The 22821-nt window shown below is 48.0% G+C and overlaps 2 protein-coding genes across 5 annotated transcripts in view; one reads left to right on the forward strand and one right to left on the reverse strand.

The window, feature by feature from the left end:
• Nucleotides 1-16639, reverse strand: part of LOC126523711 (epoxide hydrolase 1-like) — a 66164-nt gene extending 49525 nt beyond the window's left edge. For both annotated transcript variants that reach the window (XM_055066816.2, XM_050172300.3), the window contains exon 1: nucleotides 16277-16639. The gene's annotated coding sequence lies outside the window, so the exon portion shown is untranslated. The remainder of the gene's footprint in view (nucleotides 1-16276) is intronic.
• The window catches only part of Bem46 (abhydrolase domain containing 13-like protein Bem46), a 75087-nt gene continuing 67597 nt past the window's right edge, over nucleotides 15332-22821 (forward strand). For 2 of the 3 annotated variants that reach the window (XM_072288886.1, XM_055066817.2), the window contains exon 1: nucleotides 15332-16036. In XM_072288886.1, coding sequence (XP_072144987.1) covers nucleotides 15751-16036 — 286 coding nt within the window. In that variant the 5' untranslated portion in view covers nucleotides 15332-15750. The remainder of the gene's footprint in view (nucleotides 16037-22821) is intronic. The other variant, XM_050172047.3, reaches the window with a different exon arrangement.

Consider the following 22821-nt stretch of genomic DNA (forward strand, 5'->3'; position numbering starts at 1 on the left):
CAGATCTCCAACGTTGGTGTAGTTGGACCTATTGAGCGCCTATTGAGGTGCGCCGACATCACTCTGGGTATTCCGTCCGTCACAACACCAGTGGAAATCCCGGCGATGCCAACTGAAATCCCTTCGTACACGTCATAGAACGGCTTCCGAGATTTACCACGTCATACTAAGCATACCACGCGAGCGCGAGAACAATCACAATTGCCGCCGAACGTATACCATGGCATACAACACGCAGCGCTCGCCCAAGCCAGTATGCGACTGTCCACAGATGGCGCCACTGGCTACGCAATATGGCGGCGCCCAGGTCAGTATATATTGCGTGGTCTGCGCTCTCACCACGCTGTACAGCAATGTGCAAATTTCGCTTACAATGTTTTCAAAAATTGAAAATAAGTAATATTTTGCCCTTACCGCTCATCTGTTCTTGCTCAAATTTCGCACAACGATTTCATTTTGTGGACTAGATCGTTCAATTTAACACTTGGCACTCTGGTTATTAAGGGCAGAAATGCAACGCTATCTTCGTTCTGGGGTGCAAGCTGCTCTAAAGACTGCACTAGCATAAACTTGTGTCGTAACCTGTAGGCAGTTGCAAAAAGCAGCCATTCAGGCAAGGTCGGCAGGGTTGTAGTGCATTGCCGCATTTTCTCCCTGCAAAACCAGGCAAGTAACTATGCCATGTGTTACAGTGAACCATCTAGAGCCTAGACCAATGTTTCTCAAGCTGCGGGCGGTGGCCCCTGAATAACTTATGAGCCTTTTGAAGCGAAAAGCTTCACTACGCTAGTCAACACCGCGCTTCGCGCGAGCCGGCGTATGTCGGAATTGGCTCCGTAAGCGTGTTCGGAGTCGGCGCAGGTGGCCACTGCCGCGCGCTATGCGTCATCGTTTGACGTTCGCCGCAAGCGCGTGTTTATCGCGGAGGCCGACTATATAACCGCTTGCCAGAGAATAGGCGTGCGCATTCAATATGGAAGGAGAAGAGAGTGATACTACCGATACAAAGAGCTGTGTTTACGGCTGTACAGAAATCGCAAGACAATGTGCCTAACAATGATGAATAAAGAAGTTTAATAATCCTGCATAACTTATGGTATATATCATTGATAAGCAATTTGTAGAACTACACAAGGCACACGTATAGCATAACCACAAGCTAACCAAAGCATATCCATAAGTGAAACCGTAAGCATAACCATAGGCTAAATCATAAAGCACAACCTGAAGCGAAACCGTAAACCTATCCATAACTTAAACAATAAGCGTATCCATTAGTTAAACCGTAAGCATATCCATAGGCTAAATCATAAAGCATAACCATAAGCTAAACCGTAAGCATAACCATAGGCTAAATCATAAAGCATGGCCATCAGCTAAACCATAACCATCACCGAACCTTTTCGCTTCGAGATATCCAGGCTTAACCTTAGCTAAGCCACAGCCAAATTTTTCTAGGAGTCGTGGAGGGTCCAACTATATATGGACATTCTGTTTGGCAGAACAGATAAATTCGAAGCCTCCGTGATCATACACTATCAACGCCGCTTTCTTTAGTAACGCTTTCTCGTAATCAATAAAACCTCTATATAGGGGTTGGTTATATTCCGCACATTTCTCTATCATCTGATTGATAGTGTGAATATGGTCTATTGTTGAGCAGCCTTTACGAAATCCTGCCTGGTACTTTGGCTGACAGAAGTCTAAGGTGTTCCGGGCTCTATTCGCGATTACCTTAGTAAATACTTTGTATGCAACGGACAGTAAGCTGATCGGTCTATAATTTTTCAAGTCTTTGACGTCCCCTTTCTTATGGATTAGGATTATGTTAGCGTTCTTCCAAGATTCCGGTACTCTCGAAGTCATGAGGTATCATGTATACAGGGTGGCCAGTTTTTCTAGAACAATCTGCCCACCATCCTTCAACAAATCTGCTGTTACCTGATCCTCACCAGCTGCCTTCCCCCTTTGCATAGCTCCCAAGGCTTTCTTCACTTCTTCCGGCGTTACTTGTGGGATTTCAAGTTCCTCTAGACGGTTCTCTCTTCCATTATCGTCGTGGGTGCCATTGGTACTGCATAAATCTCTATAGAATTCTTCAGCCACTTAAACTATCTCACCCATATTAGTAATGATATTGCCGGCTTTGTCTCTTAACGCCTTTGTCTAACGACTTTGTCTCAGCAATCATGGAGGCATTACATAATTAGGGTAATCAGGGACGAACCGTATGTAAAAATACTGAAAGATATTTATAGCGGCTCCACAGCCACCGTAGTCCTCCATAAACAAAGCAAAAAAAACCCAATAAAGAAAGGCGTCAGGCAGGGAGATACGATCTCTCCAACGCTATTCACAGCGTGTTTACAGGAGGTATTCAGAGACTTGGATTGGGAAGGATTGGGGATAAGAGTTAATGGAGAATACCTTAGTAGTTTGCGATTCGCTGATGATATTGCCTTGCTTAGTAACTCAGGGGACCAATTGCAATGCACGCTCACTGACCTGGAGACGCAAAGCAGAAGGGCGGGTCTAAAAATTAATCTGCAGAAAACTAAAGTAATGTTTAACAGTCTCGGAAGAGAACAGCAGTTTACGATAGTTAGCGAGGCACTGGAAGTGGTAACAGAAGACACCTACTTAGGACAGGTAGTGACCGCGGATCCGGATCACGAGACTGAAATAATCAGAATAAGAATGGGCTGGGGTGCGTTTGGCAGGCATTCTCAGATCATGAACAGCAGGTTGCCATTATCCCTCAAGATAAAAGTGTGTAACAGCTGTGTCTTACCAGTACTCACGTACGGGGAAGAAACCTGGACGCTTACGAAAAGGATTTTACTCAAATTGAGGACGACGCAACGAGCTATGGAAAGAAGAATGATGGGTGTAACGTTAAGGGATAAGAAAAGAGCAGATTGGATGAGGGAACAAACGCGAGTTAATGACATCTTAGTTGAAATCAAGAAAAAGAAATGGGCATGGGCAGGACATGTAATGAGGAGGGAAGATAACCAATGGTCATAAAGGGTTACGGACTGGATTCCAAGGGAAGGTAAGCGTAGCACGGGGCGGCAGAAAGTTAGGCGGGCGGATGAGATTACGAAGTTTGCAGGGACAACGTGGCCACAATTAGTACATTACTGGGGTAGTTGAGGAAGGATGGGAGATACCTTTGCCCTGCAGTGGGCGTAACCAGGCTGATGATATATATATATATATATATATATATATATATATATATATAGGACACTCTCGAGTCGTGCGAGATGTTCGTCAAACGTGCTCGAGAACACGACGACGTTGTCCAAGTATACGAGGCAGGTTTGCCATTTGAGTTCAGCAAGCACGGTATCCATCATCCGCTGAAAGGTGGCAGGTGCGGAACAGAGACCGAAGGGGAGAACTTTGAACTCATACAGCCCGTCAGGTGTTACAAACGCTCTTTTTTCACGATCCTGTTCATGAACTTCGATTTGCCAATACCATGATTTAAGGTCCAACGAAGAAAAAAACTTGACATGTTGTAGACGATCTAATGCATCGTCGATGCGGGGCAATGGATAAACATCGCGCTTGGTGACACTGTTCAATTTCCTGCAATATACTGTGGGAGATATGGGGTTCTCCTCCGTACTCTTGGGACAAAGGAACGACAACACAGTAGTGCAAACAATCACAAGGGCATTTATTGCACCTTTCATAGATCATTCCAGCCGAGTTGCTATCCACAAAACATGCCGATGGGCGCGCGACAAATCTAGAAGTCCGACTCACTGAGCGACCGGATAGCGAGCGAATATGTTCGCCCCATGCTGGATCCCAACGCCTGGTCGTTCGCGTGTACGGTCACGCGAATGGTGGCACGTTCGAAGGCGGCCACGCGAGACAGTCTCGCAGAACCATGGAACGGCGCCCGCGCGGACGTCCGCGCCCGCCGACGATCTCGAACCCAAGAGAGCGCGCCTTGTCTCTCGGCGCCCGAGTAACCCCGCCGCGGCGCGACACTCGCGCCATCTCTCGCACCGCGCTTGTACCACTCCGACCGCCGCGGGCGCCAGGCCACGCGAGCCGTGCGGGAAAACAGCATATCAGGGGATGCGTGAGAGTCGCGCATCCCCACACTACACAGAACCGTAGTGTGTTATCTTTCTTTCTGACTAACACTACAGGGGAGGCCCACGGGCTTGTGGACGGCTGGATCACGTCGTCTTGGAGCATCTTTTCCACCTGATGCTTGATCGCTTCCCGTTCCACTGGCGACACTCTGTAAGGATGCTGACGAACAGGACGTGCAGACTCGTCCGTAATAATGCGGTGCTTTGTGATGGACGTGCGCCGTACTTTGGACGACATTGAAAAACAGTCCGTAAATTCATTCATGAGACACAGTAGAAGGTCTTTCTGATGGTCTGGCAGAGCAGCGTTAACGTGAATACGTTCTTTTAGGCTGGGTAACTCAGATTGCTGAGACGATGCGATTTTCAATGTGGCAATGTCAGTGACATCAATGATTTCGCGAAGAAATGCGATTGTCGTTCCTCGCGTTGCTAAAGTTTGTTAGCAACACGACTGAACATTTGTTTCGCACCTGAAGAAGCCCTCTGGCTATGCAAATGTGGCGCTCAAGAAGCAGGGGGATGTTCGGCGTCGTCCTCCATGTCGCATCGGACAAGGGTAAGCACACTGCTCTTGGGTGGCAACGTGACGTGATCGTCAGCTACGCGAAGCGCGATGTCACTGTCCGTGTCATTACTGTTCGCTATGGCTTGCGTAGTAGCGAAGCTAACTCTGGACTCTTGCAGGTCGATGATGGCACCGTTCGTCTGAAGGAAATCCATGCCGAGTATAAGGTCCTTTGAACATTCAGGAAGAATGACGAAGTCGCCGATGTACGCGAAGCCCTGAATGTTGATTCGTGCCGTGCACCGGCCCATTGGAGTTATGAGGTGCCCTCCTGCAGTACAAATTTGAGTTCCGGTCCATTGCGTCGAAACTTTGTTCAGTGTGCGCGCGAGACTCTGGCTCATAACAGACGTGTCCGCACCCGTGTCGATTAGCGCCGCGACTTCGTGGTCATCTATGGTAACTGGTACGTCGCAAGATACTGACATCGAACTACACTGCTTTCTCTGCGTCTCAATTACGTCATTTCGCGGTCGTCGTAATGGAGGATCTTCACCGTTCGCAACGTCAGCGACCTCACCTCCGCAGGTCGCTGGACTCAGTTTTCCCGGGACGCAGGGCTGAGTGAGCGACGCCTTGTTGTGCTCGGCGAGAAGACGGGGCTGGAAGACCTGCATCGGGCAAGTGACGGTGACCGGGGGTCACGGAATCGTGGGCTAAACGAGCTCCTGGCGTCCGCGAGGTAGGCTTCAATCTTGAGGGGGCGTTCACCATTGCGTGGGCACAGCGCTTTCAGTAAAAATCCACGGAGCCCCGCTCGGCGGTAAGGACAGGCCCTGTAGAGGTGATCGGCTTCACCGCAGTGAAAACACAAGGGTCTCCGGTCTGCAGTGCGCCATACGTCGCTCTTGCGGGGTGGTTCAGCCATGAATGGCGTGCGGCGAGTCCTGAAGTCGGCAGTTGCTTCTTCAGCGGCCCGCACACAATGAAAGTCCGGGACATCACGCGCATCGTGAAAAGTCGGAGACAACGAACTTCGCGCAGCTTCCGCATACGACATGCGAGGCCGTGGCTGCCGTACCTCGTGCTGTGGTGTCTCGCTTCGCTCCGGGACTTGTACTGCCTGCCTGATTTCTTCCAGGACGACCTCAGCCGGAGCGAGTCGCGGTACCGATACCGGAGCCACCTGAAGCTTTTGGAGCTCCTCTCCCGCAAGACGTCGGTATTATCCAAGGGTATAGCGAGGGGCTCACGCGATAGGGACAACACGTCGCGGTTGTACTGCCTTGTTCGTTGCTACAGTGGCTTTTCCATTGATATGGCTTCCGCGAGAAACTCTGCAACGATCTTTGGTCGGTTGCGTATTAGGCCACCGAATAACTCTTGCTTGACACCACGCATCAGGTTCCTGACCTTCTTTTCTTCCGGCATGGATGGATCCGCGCGTCGGAAAAGTCGGCACATATCTTCGACAAACATTGCGACGCTTTCGTTCGGCCGCTGTACTCTCGCCTGAATTGCAGATTCAGCTCGCTCCTTGCGATCGAGGCTGGCGTATGTGCTGATTAGCTGGCGTCGGAATTCGTCCCATGTCGATAAGGCCGCCTCACGGTTCTCAAGCCATGTCCGCGCGTAGTCCTCGAGGGCAAAGTAGGCGATGCGTAGCTTGCGCTCTGGAGTCCAGCCGTTGAATTCTGCGACACGCTCAAAGTGATCGAGCCAGTCCTCAACATCCTCGAAAGTGTCCCCATGGAAGGATGTGGGGATTCGCGGCTGGTTAAGGACGACCTCAGTCGGTGCGGTTGAGGAAGAAGACGGAACTGATGTACTCATCTTTCCAACTCGATTGGGTAGAGGCTCGTGCTCAGGTGGTAGTCCCTGAAGTCGACGGCTTGTCCGTACGTGAACAGGAGTCAGCTCGACCGGACTTCGTACTGGGCTTGTAGACGGCGTTCGATCTGGGCGTGGTAGCATGTACCCCGCACCTCCACCAGAGAAATGTAACGTACATTGAAGACGAGTCTTACAAATTATACGCTTCTCTTTAATGGCGGGCCAGAAGAAGAGCGTGAAGCGTACGCGCTTCGTCGTCTTCCATGGCGCCGGCCGTTGCGCGCGCCGTCCCGCGGTGCGGGAGCCCCACAGCATTGTGTCTATATATATATATATATATATATATATATATATATATATTGACGCGTGTATTCTACGCAAAAGACAACGACGATGGGGGCATTAACGGACTCCGTCTAGTGGGTGGCTGAGATTGGGTGAGGACGAAGAAGACGGGCCTCTATTCCGTTTGTTTTTGGACAGGTTGTCCTGAACAGGTTGCCATTGTTTGGGACACAAGACAAGACAAGACAAGGTTGTCCTGTTGTTCTTGAAGAACGTCTCCCTGTCTTCTGTCCGCGTTGTAGCGCGACACTGGTGGAGGCGCTGGCTAATGAGTTCGCCTGATGCTCCGGAGTCCTTCTGGGAGTCGTTCATCTAGCCCGGACGCATTGTCACCAGTTACGAAACCCGTGCATGGCTTTCGTCGTCCACTGCTAGGCCTTGCCCCGGAGTTTTCCCCTCTTCAATTAACCACCTCTCTCCGGGAGCTGCAAACATCTCGCAATGGCCGAAACCAGCTCACCGCAAGCACCCCAAAGCAGCCGGTTTCCCAGTCGACAACAGGTAATCGTTCTGCATCCAATGGTTCCCGATCGCTATCGCGGTGCAATCTTCGAAGACATTGAAGACTGGCTTGACAAGTATGAACGCGTCGCACAGATTAACCAGTGGACTGAGCAGCAAAAGCTTTCCCACGTCTATTTCGCCCTTGACGACAGTGGCCGTACTTGATACGAGAACCGTGAAGCTAGCCTGACGACATGGAATGACTTTCGGCAGAAGATCACTGATACTTTTGCAAGTGCCGACCGACGTGACCGCGCCCAGCAGATGATGGAGCTACGGGTGCGACAACCTAATGAGTCGGTCACAATGTTCGCCGAGGACATGGCCCGCCTCTTTCGGAGAGCCGACCCGAACATGACCGACGATAGGAAGTTGCGCCACCTCATGCGAGGTGTAAAAGAGAAGTTGTTAGCGGGGCTTGTGCGGAATCCACCAGTCACCGTCCCTGACTTTATCAAAGAGGCTACGGCTATTGAGCGGGCCCTTCATCAACGATGCAGATCGACTGTCCACCAGCACTACAATCAATGCCGCCGCAGGGACTGCCGAGTATCAGAATTCCTTGCGTGAATCGATCAGAGAGCTTGTCAGAGAGGAAGTGAAAAAGATTCTGACACCGACATTGGATAGACCCGCAGCATCAATCGCCGAAGTGGTGCGTGACGGAATCAGGCAGGCGCTCCCGGCAGCCGATCTTCAAGATCACCAGCGTCCCATGACCTACGCCGCCGCTGTCCCATGTCCACCATCCGTCCCAACCACACCACCGTACCACCAGCCTCCGACAGCCGCTCCTTGGTCGCCGCCGCAAGAGGATGCTTCGAGCCGCGCACCCGTTAAGCCGCTGCAGTCACACCAGCAGCAGTCGTTCGCCGCCCCTTGGCCAACGCCGCAAAACGACGCTACGGGACGGCCGCAATTTCGAAGAACCGACGTATGGCGCACCGTCGATAGGCGACCACTTTGTTTTCACTGAGGAGGCGCCGGCCATATTTCGCGTAATTGCTGTGAAACCGTAACTAGGCTGGCCTCAGAGGCAGCAATTGAAGTTGGAGGCAACGCACCAAGGCAATCAGTAGGCAAGCTCTCCCAAGTAACAAAGGAGCTAATAAAGAAACGACAAAGAATAGAAGTGTTCAACTCAAGAGATAAGATAGAATGCGCGGAACTGTCAAAACTGATCAACAAGGCGAAAATAAGTGATGTTCGAAACTATAACGTGAGAAAGGTTGAAGAAGCCGTAAAAAATGGACGTAATCGAAAATCAGTGAGAAAGAAACTTTGCATAGGACGAACCAAGATATATGCACTGAAAGATAAACAGGGTAATAATAGCAATTTCGAAGATATAGTAAAAGAAAAGCGGAAAAAGAGTTCTATACTGACCTGTACAATACCCAGAGGAGTCAGGATTTCTCAATTAGAAACAATAATGAACAGGATACAGAAACTCCTTCTATTACTAGCGATGAGGTTAGAAGGGCCTTGCAAGACATGAAACGAGGAAGAGCGGCAGAAGAAGATGTAATAACAGTCGATTTAATCAAAGATGGAGGAGACATAATGCTTGGAAAACTGGCGGCTCTTTATGCGAAGTGTCTATCAACTGCAAGGGTCCCGGAAAACTGGAAGAACGCAAACATTATACTAGTCCACAAAAAGGGAGACAGTAAAGAATTGAAAAATTATAGGCCCTTAGCTTACCACCAGTATTATATAAAATATTTACCAAAATAATGTCCAACAGAATAAGGGCAACGCTGGGCTTTAGTCAATCAAGGAAACAAGCTGGCTTCAGGAAGGGATACTCGACAATGGATCACATCCATTTCAATAATCAGGTTATCAAGAAATCCGCAGAGTACAATATGCCTCTCTATATGACTTTCATAGATTACGAAAAGGCATTTGATTCAGTAGAGATACCAGCAGTCATAGAGGCATTACGTCATCAAGGCGTACAGAACGCTTACGTAAATACCTTGGAAAATATCTACAGAGTTTCTACAGCTACCTTAATTCTACACAGGAAAAGCAGGAATATGCTTATAAAGAAAGGGGTCAGACAGGGAGACACAATCTCTCCAATGCTATTCACTGCGTGCTTATAAGAATTATTCAAGCTATTAAACTGGGAAGGCTTAGGTTAGGAAGGATTGACGGATAATATCTCGGCAACCTTCGGTTTGCTGATGACATTGTTCTATTCAGCAACAATGTCGACGAGTTACAATAAATGATTGAGGACCTTAACAGAGAGAGTGTAAGAGTGGGGTTGAAGATTAATATGATAAATAACCGGGCAAAGGAACAAGATTTCAGGATCGCGAGTTAGCCTCTAGAGTCTGTAAGGAGTACGTTTACCGAGGTCAATTAATCACAGGGAACCCTGATCATGAGAAGGAAATTCATAAAAGAATAAAAATGGGTTGGATCGCATACGACAGACATTGTCTGCCTTATGCCTTACTGAAAGCTTACCATATTATCATTGAAAAGAAAGGTGTACAATCAATGCATTTTACCAGTGATTACTTATGGGGCAGAGACTCGGCGACTGGCAAATAAGGCTGAGAACTAGTTAAGGACAGAGCAAAGAGCGATGGAACGAAGATTGATAAGCATAACGTTAAGAGACAGAAAGAGAGAGGTTTGGATCAGAGAGCAAACGGATATTGACGATATTCTAATTGACATCAAGAGAAAAAAATTTGCTGGGCAAGTCATGTAATGCGCCGGTTACATAACCATTGGACCATTAGGGTTACAGAATGGGTACCAAGAGAAGGGAAACGTAGTCGAGGACGGCAGAAGACTAGGTGGAGCGATCAAATTAGGAAATTCGCGGGCGCTAGTTGGAATCGGTTGGCGCAGGTCAGGGGTAATTGGAGATCGCAGGGAGAGGCCTTCGTCCTGCAGTGGACATAAAACAGGCTGATGATGATGAAGAGAATACGGTTAAGTGGGACGAGAGGCTGGGGCGGTGCATGCGTTGCAGCACGGTGCAAGAATATAATCTTACACCATACTTGGCAGTAAGGCGCGCGACAACGAAAAATACTGTGGCGGCGCTGCGATCGAAGTGTTTAAGTGGATTGGGCCGCATCAAGGTCGCGCCGTCGGGGACTGCTTGCGACACTTCTCGGAAGGGTCATTCGTACTACATTGCGCGCTGGGATACGCGTGTAGACCGCTCAAACGGTGTTTATAATTGTATATGACATGCATTTATGCCTTAGGAATAGATGCCTTTCTTTCCCTTCTTTATTTCATTTTACTAGAGAGTTTTAGAAAAGCGGCCCGAATAGTTTGGGGCCCCAAGGAGGTTTGCGGGTGTTAGCGTTGGGGCACGCAGGAGTGAAGAGCTTTAAAATAGGGCTTCGCGTTTGCGGATAGCGTCTTGCACTGACAGCGCCACTACAGCGTCAAAGAAAAGCTACTAGAAGTAATAAAATAAAAGATACCATTTCATGATAGGAATAGTAATTTCGATGTGCATGTATTCGCGTTTAATTATAATTTAGAGGTTATTCTGTAAGCAGCAAACAATTAGTTGCGCTTAGTTTTGAGTAAACCAACTTTACACTCTAAGAAAAGTTTACACCTTTTGGAGTGTATATTTTCCACACAACGATAATCGTCATCTGTCTTAGTTGCCCGCATTTCCTTTCTTGAAAACATCGCGCCCGCTACTTTCCTGTCGGGAATGCTATGTCATGCTGATAACGCGCATGCCGTTCGTTACTGGAAAGTACCAGGCTCGCTGCGTTAAACAAAGGAAATGCGGACAAGACAGATGGCGATTGTTGTTGTGTGGCAAATATACACCCCAAAGGGTGCAATTGTCTTTAGAGTGTACACTCTTAGGCAAAGTTACACCCTTTGGCTTGCCCCTTCTGCCACACAACAATAATCGTTATCTGCCTTGATGCGTTTTCTTTCTTTAACGCTGCGAGCCCGGTACTTTCCAGTAACGAACGGCACGCGTGTTATCAGCATAGAACAGTTTACACCGTTCGGAGTGCCCCTTCTGATAACGCGCGTGCCGTTCGTTCCTCCTAGCTTGCGAACTTCACGCGTTACCACGAATCGAACCCAGTTTGGTGCTAGGTTAGAGCCGTCGCTTCGATGGGTGCCGCCACGTTTGCTGACGCAAAGCTTTTTGGAGCAGCGATTTGGGCTCTCGCTAAATCGCTGAAATAGCATTCCCAACGCAAAACCCAAACACAGTTTGCGTCTCGCGCATGCGCAGTGGTTTCGACGCTATTACTTTGGGGCCCCAAAACAAACGTTTGGGGCCCCTCTTCTAAAACTCTCTATTGTTTTTAATGCCGCTCGGTGATCGCACGTGCACTGTATTGGGACTCGGTTCCCTTTGGCGAACAAATATACAGTGAAACCTGTCTATGACTAACGTTCCGTAGTTTTTTGGCGTCCGTCAACAGAACTAAATCATCATGTGCGCCGATCCTGGTGACGTACAGAAAGGGTCCAAGTTGAATGGCACATGCGCCTCTGGGCTCAGGGACCTTTAGTGCGCCCTTGAACTACCCTTATCAGAAGAAGCCAACAAACACTGACACCAAGGACAACATAGGGGCAACGTGCTTTAATAAGTAAAGTAAAGAAACGATAAATTAATGGAAATTTAAGTGCATGAAAAAACAACTTGCTTCAGGTGGGAACCGAACCCACAACCTTCGCATTTCGCGTGCGATGCTCTACCGATTGAGCTACCGCGGCGTCGTTTTCCCATCCACTTTCTTGGGTATTTATGTGTCCTAGTAGAACCCTCGGAGTGTTAGCCAGCGCCGCCACGTCCGCCGCCAAGGTCTGTGAGTGGTGGCGCTGGCTAGCACTCCTAGGGTTCTACTCGGACACATAAATACCCAAGAAATTGGAAGGGGAAACGGCGCCGCCATAGATTAATTGGTAGAGCATCTCACGCGAAATGCGAAGGTTGTGGGTTCGGTTCCCACCTGCGGCAAGTTGTTTTTTCATCCACTTTAATTTCCATTAATTTATCGTTTCTTTACTTCATTTAGTAAAGCACAAGTAATTTCCCCTATGCTGTCCTTGGTGTCAGTGTTTGTTGGCTTCTTCTGATATGACTAATCAAAATCGGGCCCCTCGGTTAACCCCCTTTCTTCTCGTTGATTACATAACGAGGGTCTCGAATCCGGCAACATTGATGTCTTCAGGTAGCATATGTGGGTTTATTGACCAGTTGCCTTCACCCGAAATGATCACGGCGGGATTCCCTATGGTCAGTACCCCGATCCCTAGGTGCATTCGAGACAAGTTCGAAGTGGCCCCTGTGCCCCGAAACGTCCATCCCGTCCATACCGACGGCAGACGCAAGGCCAGAGCAGCAGCCATCCTCAAACAGATCAAGCAACGAGGCATTAGAGCAAGCTTCGTCGACGCCTCGGAGTGCAGCGACGGGAAGACCTTTGCCATCGTTGTGGTCGACTCCAGCGGCAAGATTTCCAATTGCGCCTCCATTCGCACTTCACACCCCGGAGTCGCCGAGCAAGCCGCCATCGCCCTCGCCCTGCTAGACGGTCGTGGGTCCGAGATATGTAGCGATTCCAGAACTGCAGTTAGGGCTTTTTAGAAGGGTTGCATCGCCAAGCAAGCTGCTCGTCTTCTTAGCAGCTCGAGTCGATATGCTCTCACGCATCATTCAATCCACTGGTTTCCAGCTCACGTAGGGTCGGTCGAGGGTGCTCCCCAGAACCTCAATGAGTCTGCTCACGAGGCTGCGCGTGACCTCACCGACCGCGCTTCCTCTGCAAGAAGCACCGACTCCCCTCCTCCCTACGGCCACAGGGACGCTCCCGCTACTCACAACGAGATTATTAAATACTTCTACATGTCTAGAAGGGTCTTTCCACCCCCTCACCCCAAGTTGAATAGGGCGCAAGCCGTTTCGCTTAGGCTTCTGGCAGACCAGTACGTATCCGTGTCTGTCCGTTCTCCACGAGGCTTAACCGGACGTGTGTCGCGACGACGCCTGGCCCTCCTGCGGGCAGACCTCCACTCTAGCGCACATGCTGTGGGAGTGCGGGTCCACATATCCCAAGTTCATCAAGGAGGAGTGGGACTCGCTTCTTCGTAGCCCCGCTCTACAAAAGCAAATCCTGGCTGTCCGGCGTGCCCGCGACCGGGCCGGCGGGCTAGACCTGCCGGTCCCGACGTGGGACTAGCCGGGTGCGCGTCGAGTTCGCGTCCTCGCCGGACCTGCAATAAAAGTTTCTTCACTCACTCACTCACTCACGTTCTCGTGACGCCTGTGGCAAAAAGGACGTTCCACGTCCGCCGCCAAGGTCTGTGAGTGGTGGCGCTGGCTAACACTCCCAGAGTTCTACTAGGACACATAAATACTCAAGAAAGTGGATGGGAAAACGACGCCGCGGTAACTCAATTGGTAGAGCATCACACGCAAAATGCGAAGGTTGTGGGTTCGGTTCCCACCTGCGACAAGTTGTTTTTTCATCCACTTTAATTTTCATTAATTTATCGTTTCTTACTTCATTTATTAAAGCACAAGTAATTTTCCCTATGTTGTCCTTGGTGTCAGTGTTTGTTGGCTTCTTCTGATATGACCAATAAAAATCGGGCCCCTCGGTTAACCCCCTTTCTTCTCCTTGAACTACCCTTGTCACACGTGGGACCCAAAGAGTTCCCAGGCGCAAGGGTATACAAGGACATAGTTTGTTTCGGCGTCCGGCAACAAAAACGGACTTAGCGATTTCTAACAAACCCATACCGGCGCATGTGCGGCGGCGCAGATGTCAAAATGAGGAACGGATTAGAACGCTCGCCGTGCACAGTAGCGTGACGTCAAGGCTATCGCAGTATATGAGCAGAAGAGGTATCGGCGCTAAACACAGCTGCGTTATCGATGGGGCGGACACGCATAATTCGTACACCCGAAGAACAACATGCGTACGAGGGGCGCCGGAGGGAAGAGGAACGAGAACTTAAACGGCGCTGGCGCGAAACGACCACCGACGAACAACGTTCCCGTGATGCTGAACGACAATCGCGAGCCCGGGCACCTCCGAACTAGCAACGACGCCAGACTCGCAACGCAAAAAATGACAACCATTCCCCTCTGTGAAGACGGCAGCGAAAGCACTTTGCTTTTCGTTTGAGAGCGTTGACTGTCGACAGCTTTCGCTGCCATTCCATCTTCACAGAGTGCAATGGTTGCCTTTTTTCTTGTTCCTCAAGCAGCATGCATTTCTCGTGTGTATTTTTGCGCATGTAATTTTCCATCAGTAGGTCTTGCGAAACGCAGAAGGAAAAACACATCTGTAAGCTTCCTGCTTGCCGCTTGAAACAAATAAAACATACCTGCACCATCCGGCGTCCTGTACGCAGATTTATGGGAAGCATTCTTATAGAAAAAGAAGTTTCCCCCCAGTGTAACATTCCATTCATGTTCCCGTCTTCCTCGCGTAACAGAATGCGGAGTAGTTGGTACGGGTTCTTTTAATGCGGTCGAACCTCGGGCGCCGAACACAGTTTTAGGAAGCGTGGCTATGGTGTTAGGCGTGTTACGTGTTACTTTTACAGAAACGTATTAAAAAGAGCAGTTCACCTTGCTAAAACTACAATTGGCACCGGCCGATAAGAGTCGCACAGCAAAGCAAGTTAAACCATAGAAAATTGTACTGCACAGACTATCTCCGAAAAAATCTGGGCGTCCGCGCAACGAACGCGCGCTCGCTAGCAGACGACACACTCGACAACGACAGCAAAGTTGAAGACGTGATGTTGTATAACCCATGTCTCAAATATGTATATGTAAGAAAATGTGTCAATAAAAATATTGCTGTTGAAATAAAGCACCATTACAAGGGCGTACGCGAATTCGATCTCAGCGCCCGCAGCGAAATTACGTTGAATATGCGGCGAAGCGCGTCTCCGCCCCAATCCAGTTCACTCGCAGCGCCCTCGCAAAATTTTTACACACGCGGCGCCTCAGCAAGAGAGCGCCGTCCGGTCTGTACTCCCACTCGACCATAGTTCACTCTAGCATTGTCCACTATGTGTTAAGGCGCGGACAGTTGACTTCTCTATCGAGGCGTTGCATGTCTGTATTATGGTATTACATGAACCAACGCCAAACCAGAGAGCACACACGTGTATCAACGGCAGTCAACGGCATGACGCACCAAGGACACACACACACATAAAAAAAAAAAAAATATGCGTCATGGAACTAGTGCGATGCCAGCGCCGCAAGTTTGTATAGGTGTTCTGTGGCGCCGCCATCCCTGGCGGAGCAATATTATTTGCACAGTGACGCGGCTGGAAGCAGAGCGGGGTCCCTAGATTTTCCTTTCGGTTTCTGACGCAGCGATTCATTGTATCTGGAAATTAAATTCGATGGGACTGATCCAGAGGCTGTCATGAGCGCCCAGCCCGCCGATGGTTAAGATACACCCTCCGCAGGGCAATGGATCGCCATCGGACAGTGCCTACTTGGCGGCTGACACCATGCGACCGCCGGACTCCGTACGGCCCGAAAAGAACGCGGCCAAGAGCCCCGAGAGCAACCCGGACTTTGCCACCATCCGTATCGTCAGCCGGGTCGTGCTTTTCGTGCTCAGGAAGTGCTGGATGGTGTGTGGAGTCTCGTTCGTCACCATATTCGTCATCTACTGGTATTGCAGCAGCATCCTAGCGCTGCTCCTGCTAGTCTTCGCAATTACAGGTACGCCGCCCCGTCGTTGGACATGCGTCGACAGCGATGGCTTTATTTTACCGTTCTCGGCCTCAACTTGGGCCTGCAGGCGCTGCTCGGGCGCCTGAGCGCGCCGGTCGTTGAGTGTGCAAAAGCATTGCCTTGGCGGTTGTCTACCTCGCGTCATTTTTCTCGTACAACTTTCAGGTCACATGGCGTTATATCAAAGTTTGAGGTATGCACGCCCAAACAGAGGAGACGCGTACTCACCGTGCGAAGTCGCGTTGGGCCAGTGCGGAGGAACCGAACGTGCTGCCGACCACCACGCGAGGCGGGAGGGTCCGCTGTCAGTGTGTCCTTGCGTCGCGGTGGAGAGGGCGAAGCTGGCTGCAACCTGCTGCGGTTACAGGAAATGCGCACGCCTTCCCCGCCGCCTCCGATAGGCGCACTTTCCTTGGGCGCCGACGGACCTCGCGTCCTGCTATTACAGCAGTGGACCAGCGGCAGCTGCGATGTGCATCTTTGATCTTAGCCAAAATATGAACCGCGATCACGCTGCACCAAGAGCGCAAAGTGCGCCTCCCGTTGAGTTCGTGCCTCACGCCGTAGACAATGTTATCGTCGGTCGGAGCTGGAGTGCAGATATTTCTGGCCGCTGTGCCTTGCTGCTGTGGCGATAGCGCGCCGGTGTGAGGTATATACCCAGCACTCTGTGCATCGCTTTCAAGAAAGCAGTATTAACATATTGCCTTCTTTTTTGGTTCATCTTGCAATGCGCTGGGTGAAACTGAGTAGTCAAGGCACCCATACAGGCGCCGGAACATCAGTATATGCTCCGAGTACGTCTGCTAACACACGAGGACACACCAGACGGTATGAGAAAGTGTAAACTACCAACTGGTTCTGCATTCACACATGCTCAATTGACTGTATGGAAAGGTGCTAACAACCAAGCGGTTTTTTTTCAATAAAATGTTGTCCTTATTTGGGCTGCAGTCAATCGAGCGTGTGCAGATACAGAACCAGTATTAAGTTTACACCTTCTCATCCTGTGTGGAGAGTCCTTGAGCCTTAGCAGCAGTACTAAGTTTCACTCAACATCTTTTAGGCTTGTAGTGCAGCTCAGAACGAGCAAAAAAGGAACGTGGAAGGGACAAGGAACGGAGAACAGGGTGAGCGCTAGACACTGTCTAGATGCTATCTTTCCTTTTTTGCTCATTCTGAGCTGCGCTACAAGCCTAAACAAGTCGTGACATACCAACTCATCCAAACTTCCACCCTTTTGACCTTCACTCAAGATATTGCAAGATGAATGAACATCAAGCATTCCAATTCCTTGCTTCACTCATGTTCAGCGATACAGCCAAAGCACCACTTGATCAATGGCGCTACATTGTGCCCAACATTATGCATAATAACAACATGAGTTCACACAAGTACTTACCATTAAAGCTACTACATGTGTGATGCCCTTGAATGTCTATTAATAAGATAGCATCTTGGTAGTGCTGTGAATGTTACAACTGCATTTTGTTAAGGCTTGTTTGTGGGCTGATTGTTTCTGATTCATGCTGAACGAGTAACAGCACAACTAATGAGGACAAGAAAGCAACACACACAGCAAATTGCATTTTGCTTTCCTTAATGTTCATTTACGTGTCTCCAGAAGGGTGGTAAATGAGAGTAAAGTGGTGCATGATAATGTAGCACATGGACAGTGTCTGACTTCGCTCTTCATCAATTCAGCGACATTTTCATCTTCCTAGCTACCTTATGGTGGAATCATGTTTTTGCCAGATTCACTGCTGAAGAGTGCTGAAGATTAGCTTCCGTTATGGCATGTGCTAGATTCCAGCTTCTGGCTTTGACCACAGAATACAATTTAGTTTGCTTCTAGTGACGAGTATGTCTTCAAATTTTATTTACTGTAGAAGCTGTCTTGGGCTCAGAACAGTGTATGTCGTTACAAACACATTTGTTATTAGCCGCACACTAAAGGGGCAAGAAAAGAAGCCCCGACTTATTCCTCGGTTTCGAGTGGGCCTGTGAGCTCAGCTACACCTGCTTCTCATGACATGCTGCATAAAACAGCATGTAAGGTGATGTTGCTGGTATCTGGCTTGCCTCCCCTAGAGCATTAAGCGCAATACAATAAAACTGAACAAAGGTAGATGTCAGTATGCTTGCCTTGCTTCTCGCTTACGCAAGCAGAAACCCTCTATCTCTCCATGGTCAGCCGTGTTAGCGTGGCTTTTCTCTGCAATTATGCTTGCTATGTAGGAGAAGAATTAAGTTGAAATGATAGAAGAAACCTTGAGGCCATTAAGGCTGCAGATATTAGGCGGCCTCTGAACCACACGTAAGGTTTTCCTTGTGTAATAAAAACCCATGACATGTAGTCACATCACATTTATGAAAGAATGCACAAGCACATGACCTGCTCTCTCTGGTGACTGCTGATGATGCCACCAGCAGGCGACTAGGATAGGCTCAACAGCTACTGGCGCCAGCAATCAGCAACTGAAGAAACTGTGAATGCCAAGCCAGGGCTACGGTCGAGCAAAGAAAGGTCACTGTGCCACCTGTAGTTGCAGCTAGCATCTGTGGAGCTTCTTGCAATCACCTAGTCGTGTCACGATAAGTGGCCACTACGGATCTTGATTTGTGTACAATGAATAGAATGGCAGCAGGTGTCGGAGTGGCTGCAGTCTGGTTTGCAACTGTATTGTACCAGGAAGTAATGCAAAGGCATTTCGCCTTTATGTGGCAATTTTCATCTTAGTACCACTCGGTCAAATTACTTCAATAAGTGCAGCAGGTCTTCATGGCGACTGAAATTGTAGCAGCCAATTGTTTGAATTGCCTTTTATATGCATGGTACAGTAGCATCTAAGAGGTAATCATTTGGCATTGTGATTGTCACTACATACCATTGGAGAAGTAATACGTCTTGTCCATAGGCTGAAATCAAATTAAAAAGCTGTGTGAAATTTCAGACTTTAAGGTTGTGACATAAGCTGAGTGGCATTGCCAAGGGATTACCATTAACCATTTTCATAATTTGTTCTTGCAAACTCTCCGGCTATAATTCGAATTGCAATATGTGCCATAATTAGTGAAAAGAACATTTAATTAGTAAAATTTTTTGTAGATCACAATTTTGATTTTGCATGGAACTAATGTCGGCCTCGTTAACTAATCCAGTTCAAAGATTACAATTGTGCTATCTGCTGCAGATGGTTTTCAGAAATGCTGTATGATTAAAAAAAAAAAATAACGCCCCTATATATGTTCCTTTTGAGTGACCCTTGCCACTGCATTCTTGACCTTTCACTCACTGTAACGAAAATGAGTTGGCAAGATCTGATATACCCAGCTGTATCTCTTCTGTAGTTGCATGTTAATGTGCTCCACTTTTGATTGACTCGGTGTCAAGCATGAATTAACTTCAACCAGAACACCATGCCCCATTAATTGCTGCTGCTGCATTAGCTTTGTCACTACTCGAGGCATATGTAATCTGGCTGGAATATTGTTTTGTAGGACTTTTTCTGTTGTGCATGTCTCATTCAATGTGTTCCCTTTTCTGTGTAGCAGAATTCAATTCTGCATGTTTGCATTCGTTGCCGTTGTGCATCATTTCTGTTACATGAGAGAATATTTTGTTCCCTGTGCAAGCTACTATCAGCTGCTACAGCACACCAGAATATTTTAACCCCTTAGCTGCCGATGATGAGATCATTCATCGCAACGAGTGTCCCCTGGTGCCGATGACAAGTTCACTCATCGCAATTTTTTTTTAATTCTTTTAAAAATTGCCAATATGTTCCCAACAAATGTTTTGAAACAATTGTACAAAATGTGCAGGTCTTAAAAAGAAGCGCGCACTCTTAAAACTTTTTCGAAATTTATCGAGGCATTCGAGGCGTCAACAGGATGTATTCTCAGACTGAGGGACCAATTGGATTCAACACTTGATCTGTTCACTGTGCACTGTAGATATGTGGGTCTCAAAATGCAGTCTCCTAGTTTTTCAAATTTGTCTCTGGTAACAATAAATTAAATGCACTGTGTGTATTTCATGTCCAGTACTACAGGCTTCCTTTGTACTGTCATGTTATATTATTGGTCAAAATTCCATCACGTGAAGGATTGTTGTAAAGGTGGTACTGAAACTATGCAAAGATGTAAGAAAGCAATATCTTAATGAGTCGTTTGAGTCAGTGATCTTGCTTGATAAATGCAAGAATAGAAATCAAGAAAACTGACAAGAAACAGCTGAACGTTGGCACTTTTTCACATCATAGTAGAAACTATTGGCAAGTCTTCATCTGTAGACTGCCCCGATTCTTCATTAGCAGTAAAAATGTGCTCATGTTCAGTGCTTTCATGCGACGTTTTTTTAAAGGCATGGTAGCCGCAGCCTGATCACTGGTGTTTTGAGTGGGTGAATAGCAGTAATAATAGCTCGGAGAATTTTTGAGTTCTTATGTGAAAGTTACAAAACACTCCAAGAAAATTAATGAAAAGTAACAATTTGCTATTTTTCGTATAAGTACTGTGAGTAAAAAAACTTGTAATATACAAAATATGCACCTGGTTCCTTGATCCCAAGTTTTGTAAGTCAGATCGAGAAGGAAAAAAACAACAACTTGGAGGTCGCTTAAGCTTCACTTTTAAGTGTGGAACGCAATTGCGTTATCGGACCCCATCGACACCTGCACCTGACATTCTGCGGCACGGGGCTCGATAGAAAACAATGGTGCGCCAATCCTGGTGGCAGAGCCGAGCAGTGAGCAAGGAACAAGGGGTTCGTGTTTGTGTTTCCGCGTAACAGAATTATGTTTTCTTTCGTACTCAGGTTATTTTCTCATATATTGAAAGTACAATCTGACGCTATCATGTCCGTAGGTTGTGTGCAAGTCAGACTTTATGAATTTTCAAATGCACTTTACTTTGAGCAATTCACTTAGTAACGCCTATGTGCCGCGCGAAGGTCCTGTGTGGTTGTGGTTCAGGATGATTTTTCCTGACGGACAGACACCACCGACACCTGATTTTCTGTTACGCGGGGCCCTGAACGCTATCGCGTTAAAATTAAGCTTTGTTGTTGTCAATACTAGCAACAGTGGCACCCATGCTATTTGGGAAAGCATTAATTTAGAAAGTGAAAATTGGGGAGTTCTTATTTTACAGGGAGCATTTGTTTTACTCATTGTAGCAGCCAACTGGTTTTGTTTTTTACTGCATTCTTTCTGCCTGCGTAGCAATGTGCCATGTCAGAGAGCACACAGAAGCCTCCTCATACTTGATTATTGCATTCAGCCGGCTTTTCTATGCAAGCAAGGTGGACTAGTGTGTATTCAACTGGTGCTGGAGCCTCCACGTCCTTTGTTCAGTTATGGTACAGTGTGGTGTAACGTTCTACAGTATTGTACACTGATGAATAAGGGCATTGCACAGGTGGTGTTCAAAATATTAGAGATTAGACAGCTAGTCAAGTTTCAGTCGAAGGTCGATCGGAAATTAACTGTATGCTCTGATGCTGGTGGGGAGAAAATGAAGTTGCACTTGATACTATAGTCCAACCCAATTACCAAATCAGATGCACTCATGAGCATTGTTTTCAGAAATCATCAAAATAGCTTATTCATTCGATCAGAAAATTCACAACTCTCAGGACTTTGCAGTAATGTTGATGGCATCAGGTCGAGAATTTCAAGACCAATCGTAGTATTAAACTAACATACAAGAGATCTATTTCTCAATATCTCATTCCTTAAAGGGGTCCTCAGCCGCTTTTTATGGAAGTCTAGAAATAAATTTGAAATTAAAATGGACTATTTCAGAAATACTTTGCCACAAGAAGTACTTCGAGGCAATCGGCAGAAGTGGACTTATTGGCAATCAAATGGTCCCCTATGCAGTGGTTCCGCTCCTTCTTCAGTGTCTCACACTGTGATGGCTAGGGCATAGCGGGACTTGCCCACATCGTTCCGCCTACTGAACGTCACCGTGGCGCACAGTTCAGATTTGATTTTGTACGTTCACGTAGACACCACTACTTCCGTATTTGGCACTTACGATGTGCCCAATGCAGTTTTCCTCAGCAAGCCGCAATGCGCTCAGTCAGCAGACTCGTCGCAGCACCCTGCCGCAGTATCTACGCTACCTAGCAGACCGCAGCTACATGCAACTGTAGTGCACATGTGCAGCATTTGGTTAGTGCACGACCGGGCCTGAGTGCACGCTTGCGCTCATGTGCTCCAATTTGGCTGTGCTACGAGGTGCGGACTGGCTCTGTCCTCCACCAGCTTGACCAACGGACACATCCAACTTGCTCAAGTGCTGTCAATAGCTCAGTACAAATCAGAGTCTGCCAAGGCATCTAACCAGGAGTGGCCAGGAGCGACTGCACACTGACAAGTGTGTGTATGGTTTAACCTTAAGTTTCACGTGTTTCAAGGCTAATTGAGTGTTTAAAACTAGTTAAAGCTAGCGAGACCTGACGGCTATGACACCGATAAGCAGGCTTGCTAAAGTTTAATTACCACTCGGGCGACCGAGCATGAGCAGACGATGGTAGGCTTCATAGGAAGTACGTAACTATAGAAATTCAAAAACAGATTTTCGTTTTCTGCAGTCTGTTTGTTCAGCTGCGTCAGTATACACAGTAACAGTAGGAAGATCAAATGCACTAATGCAAACATCCTTCTTGATTGACGTCAGCTATTGGCCAATAGTAGCCATGTATGGAAATCTGCTATAGTACAAAATAAATTGTGCAGAAATGACTGAGGAGCAGGCTTCTGTTC

Source organism: Dermacentor andersoni, chromosome 6 (assembly GCF_023375885.2).
Source record: "Dermacentor andersoni chromosome 6, qqDerAnde1_hic_scaffold, whole genome shotgun sequence".
Taxonomy (NCBI): Eukaryota; Metazoa; Arthropoda; class Arachnida; order Ixodida; family Ixodidae; genus Dermacentor; species Dermacentor andersoni.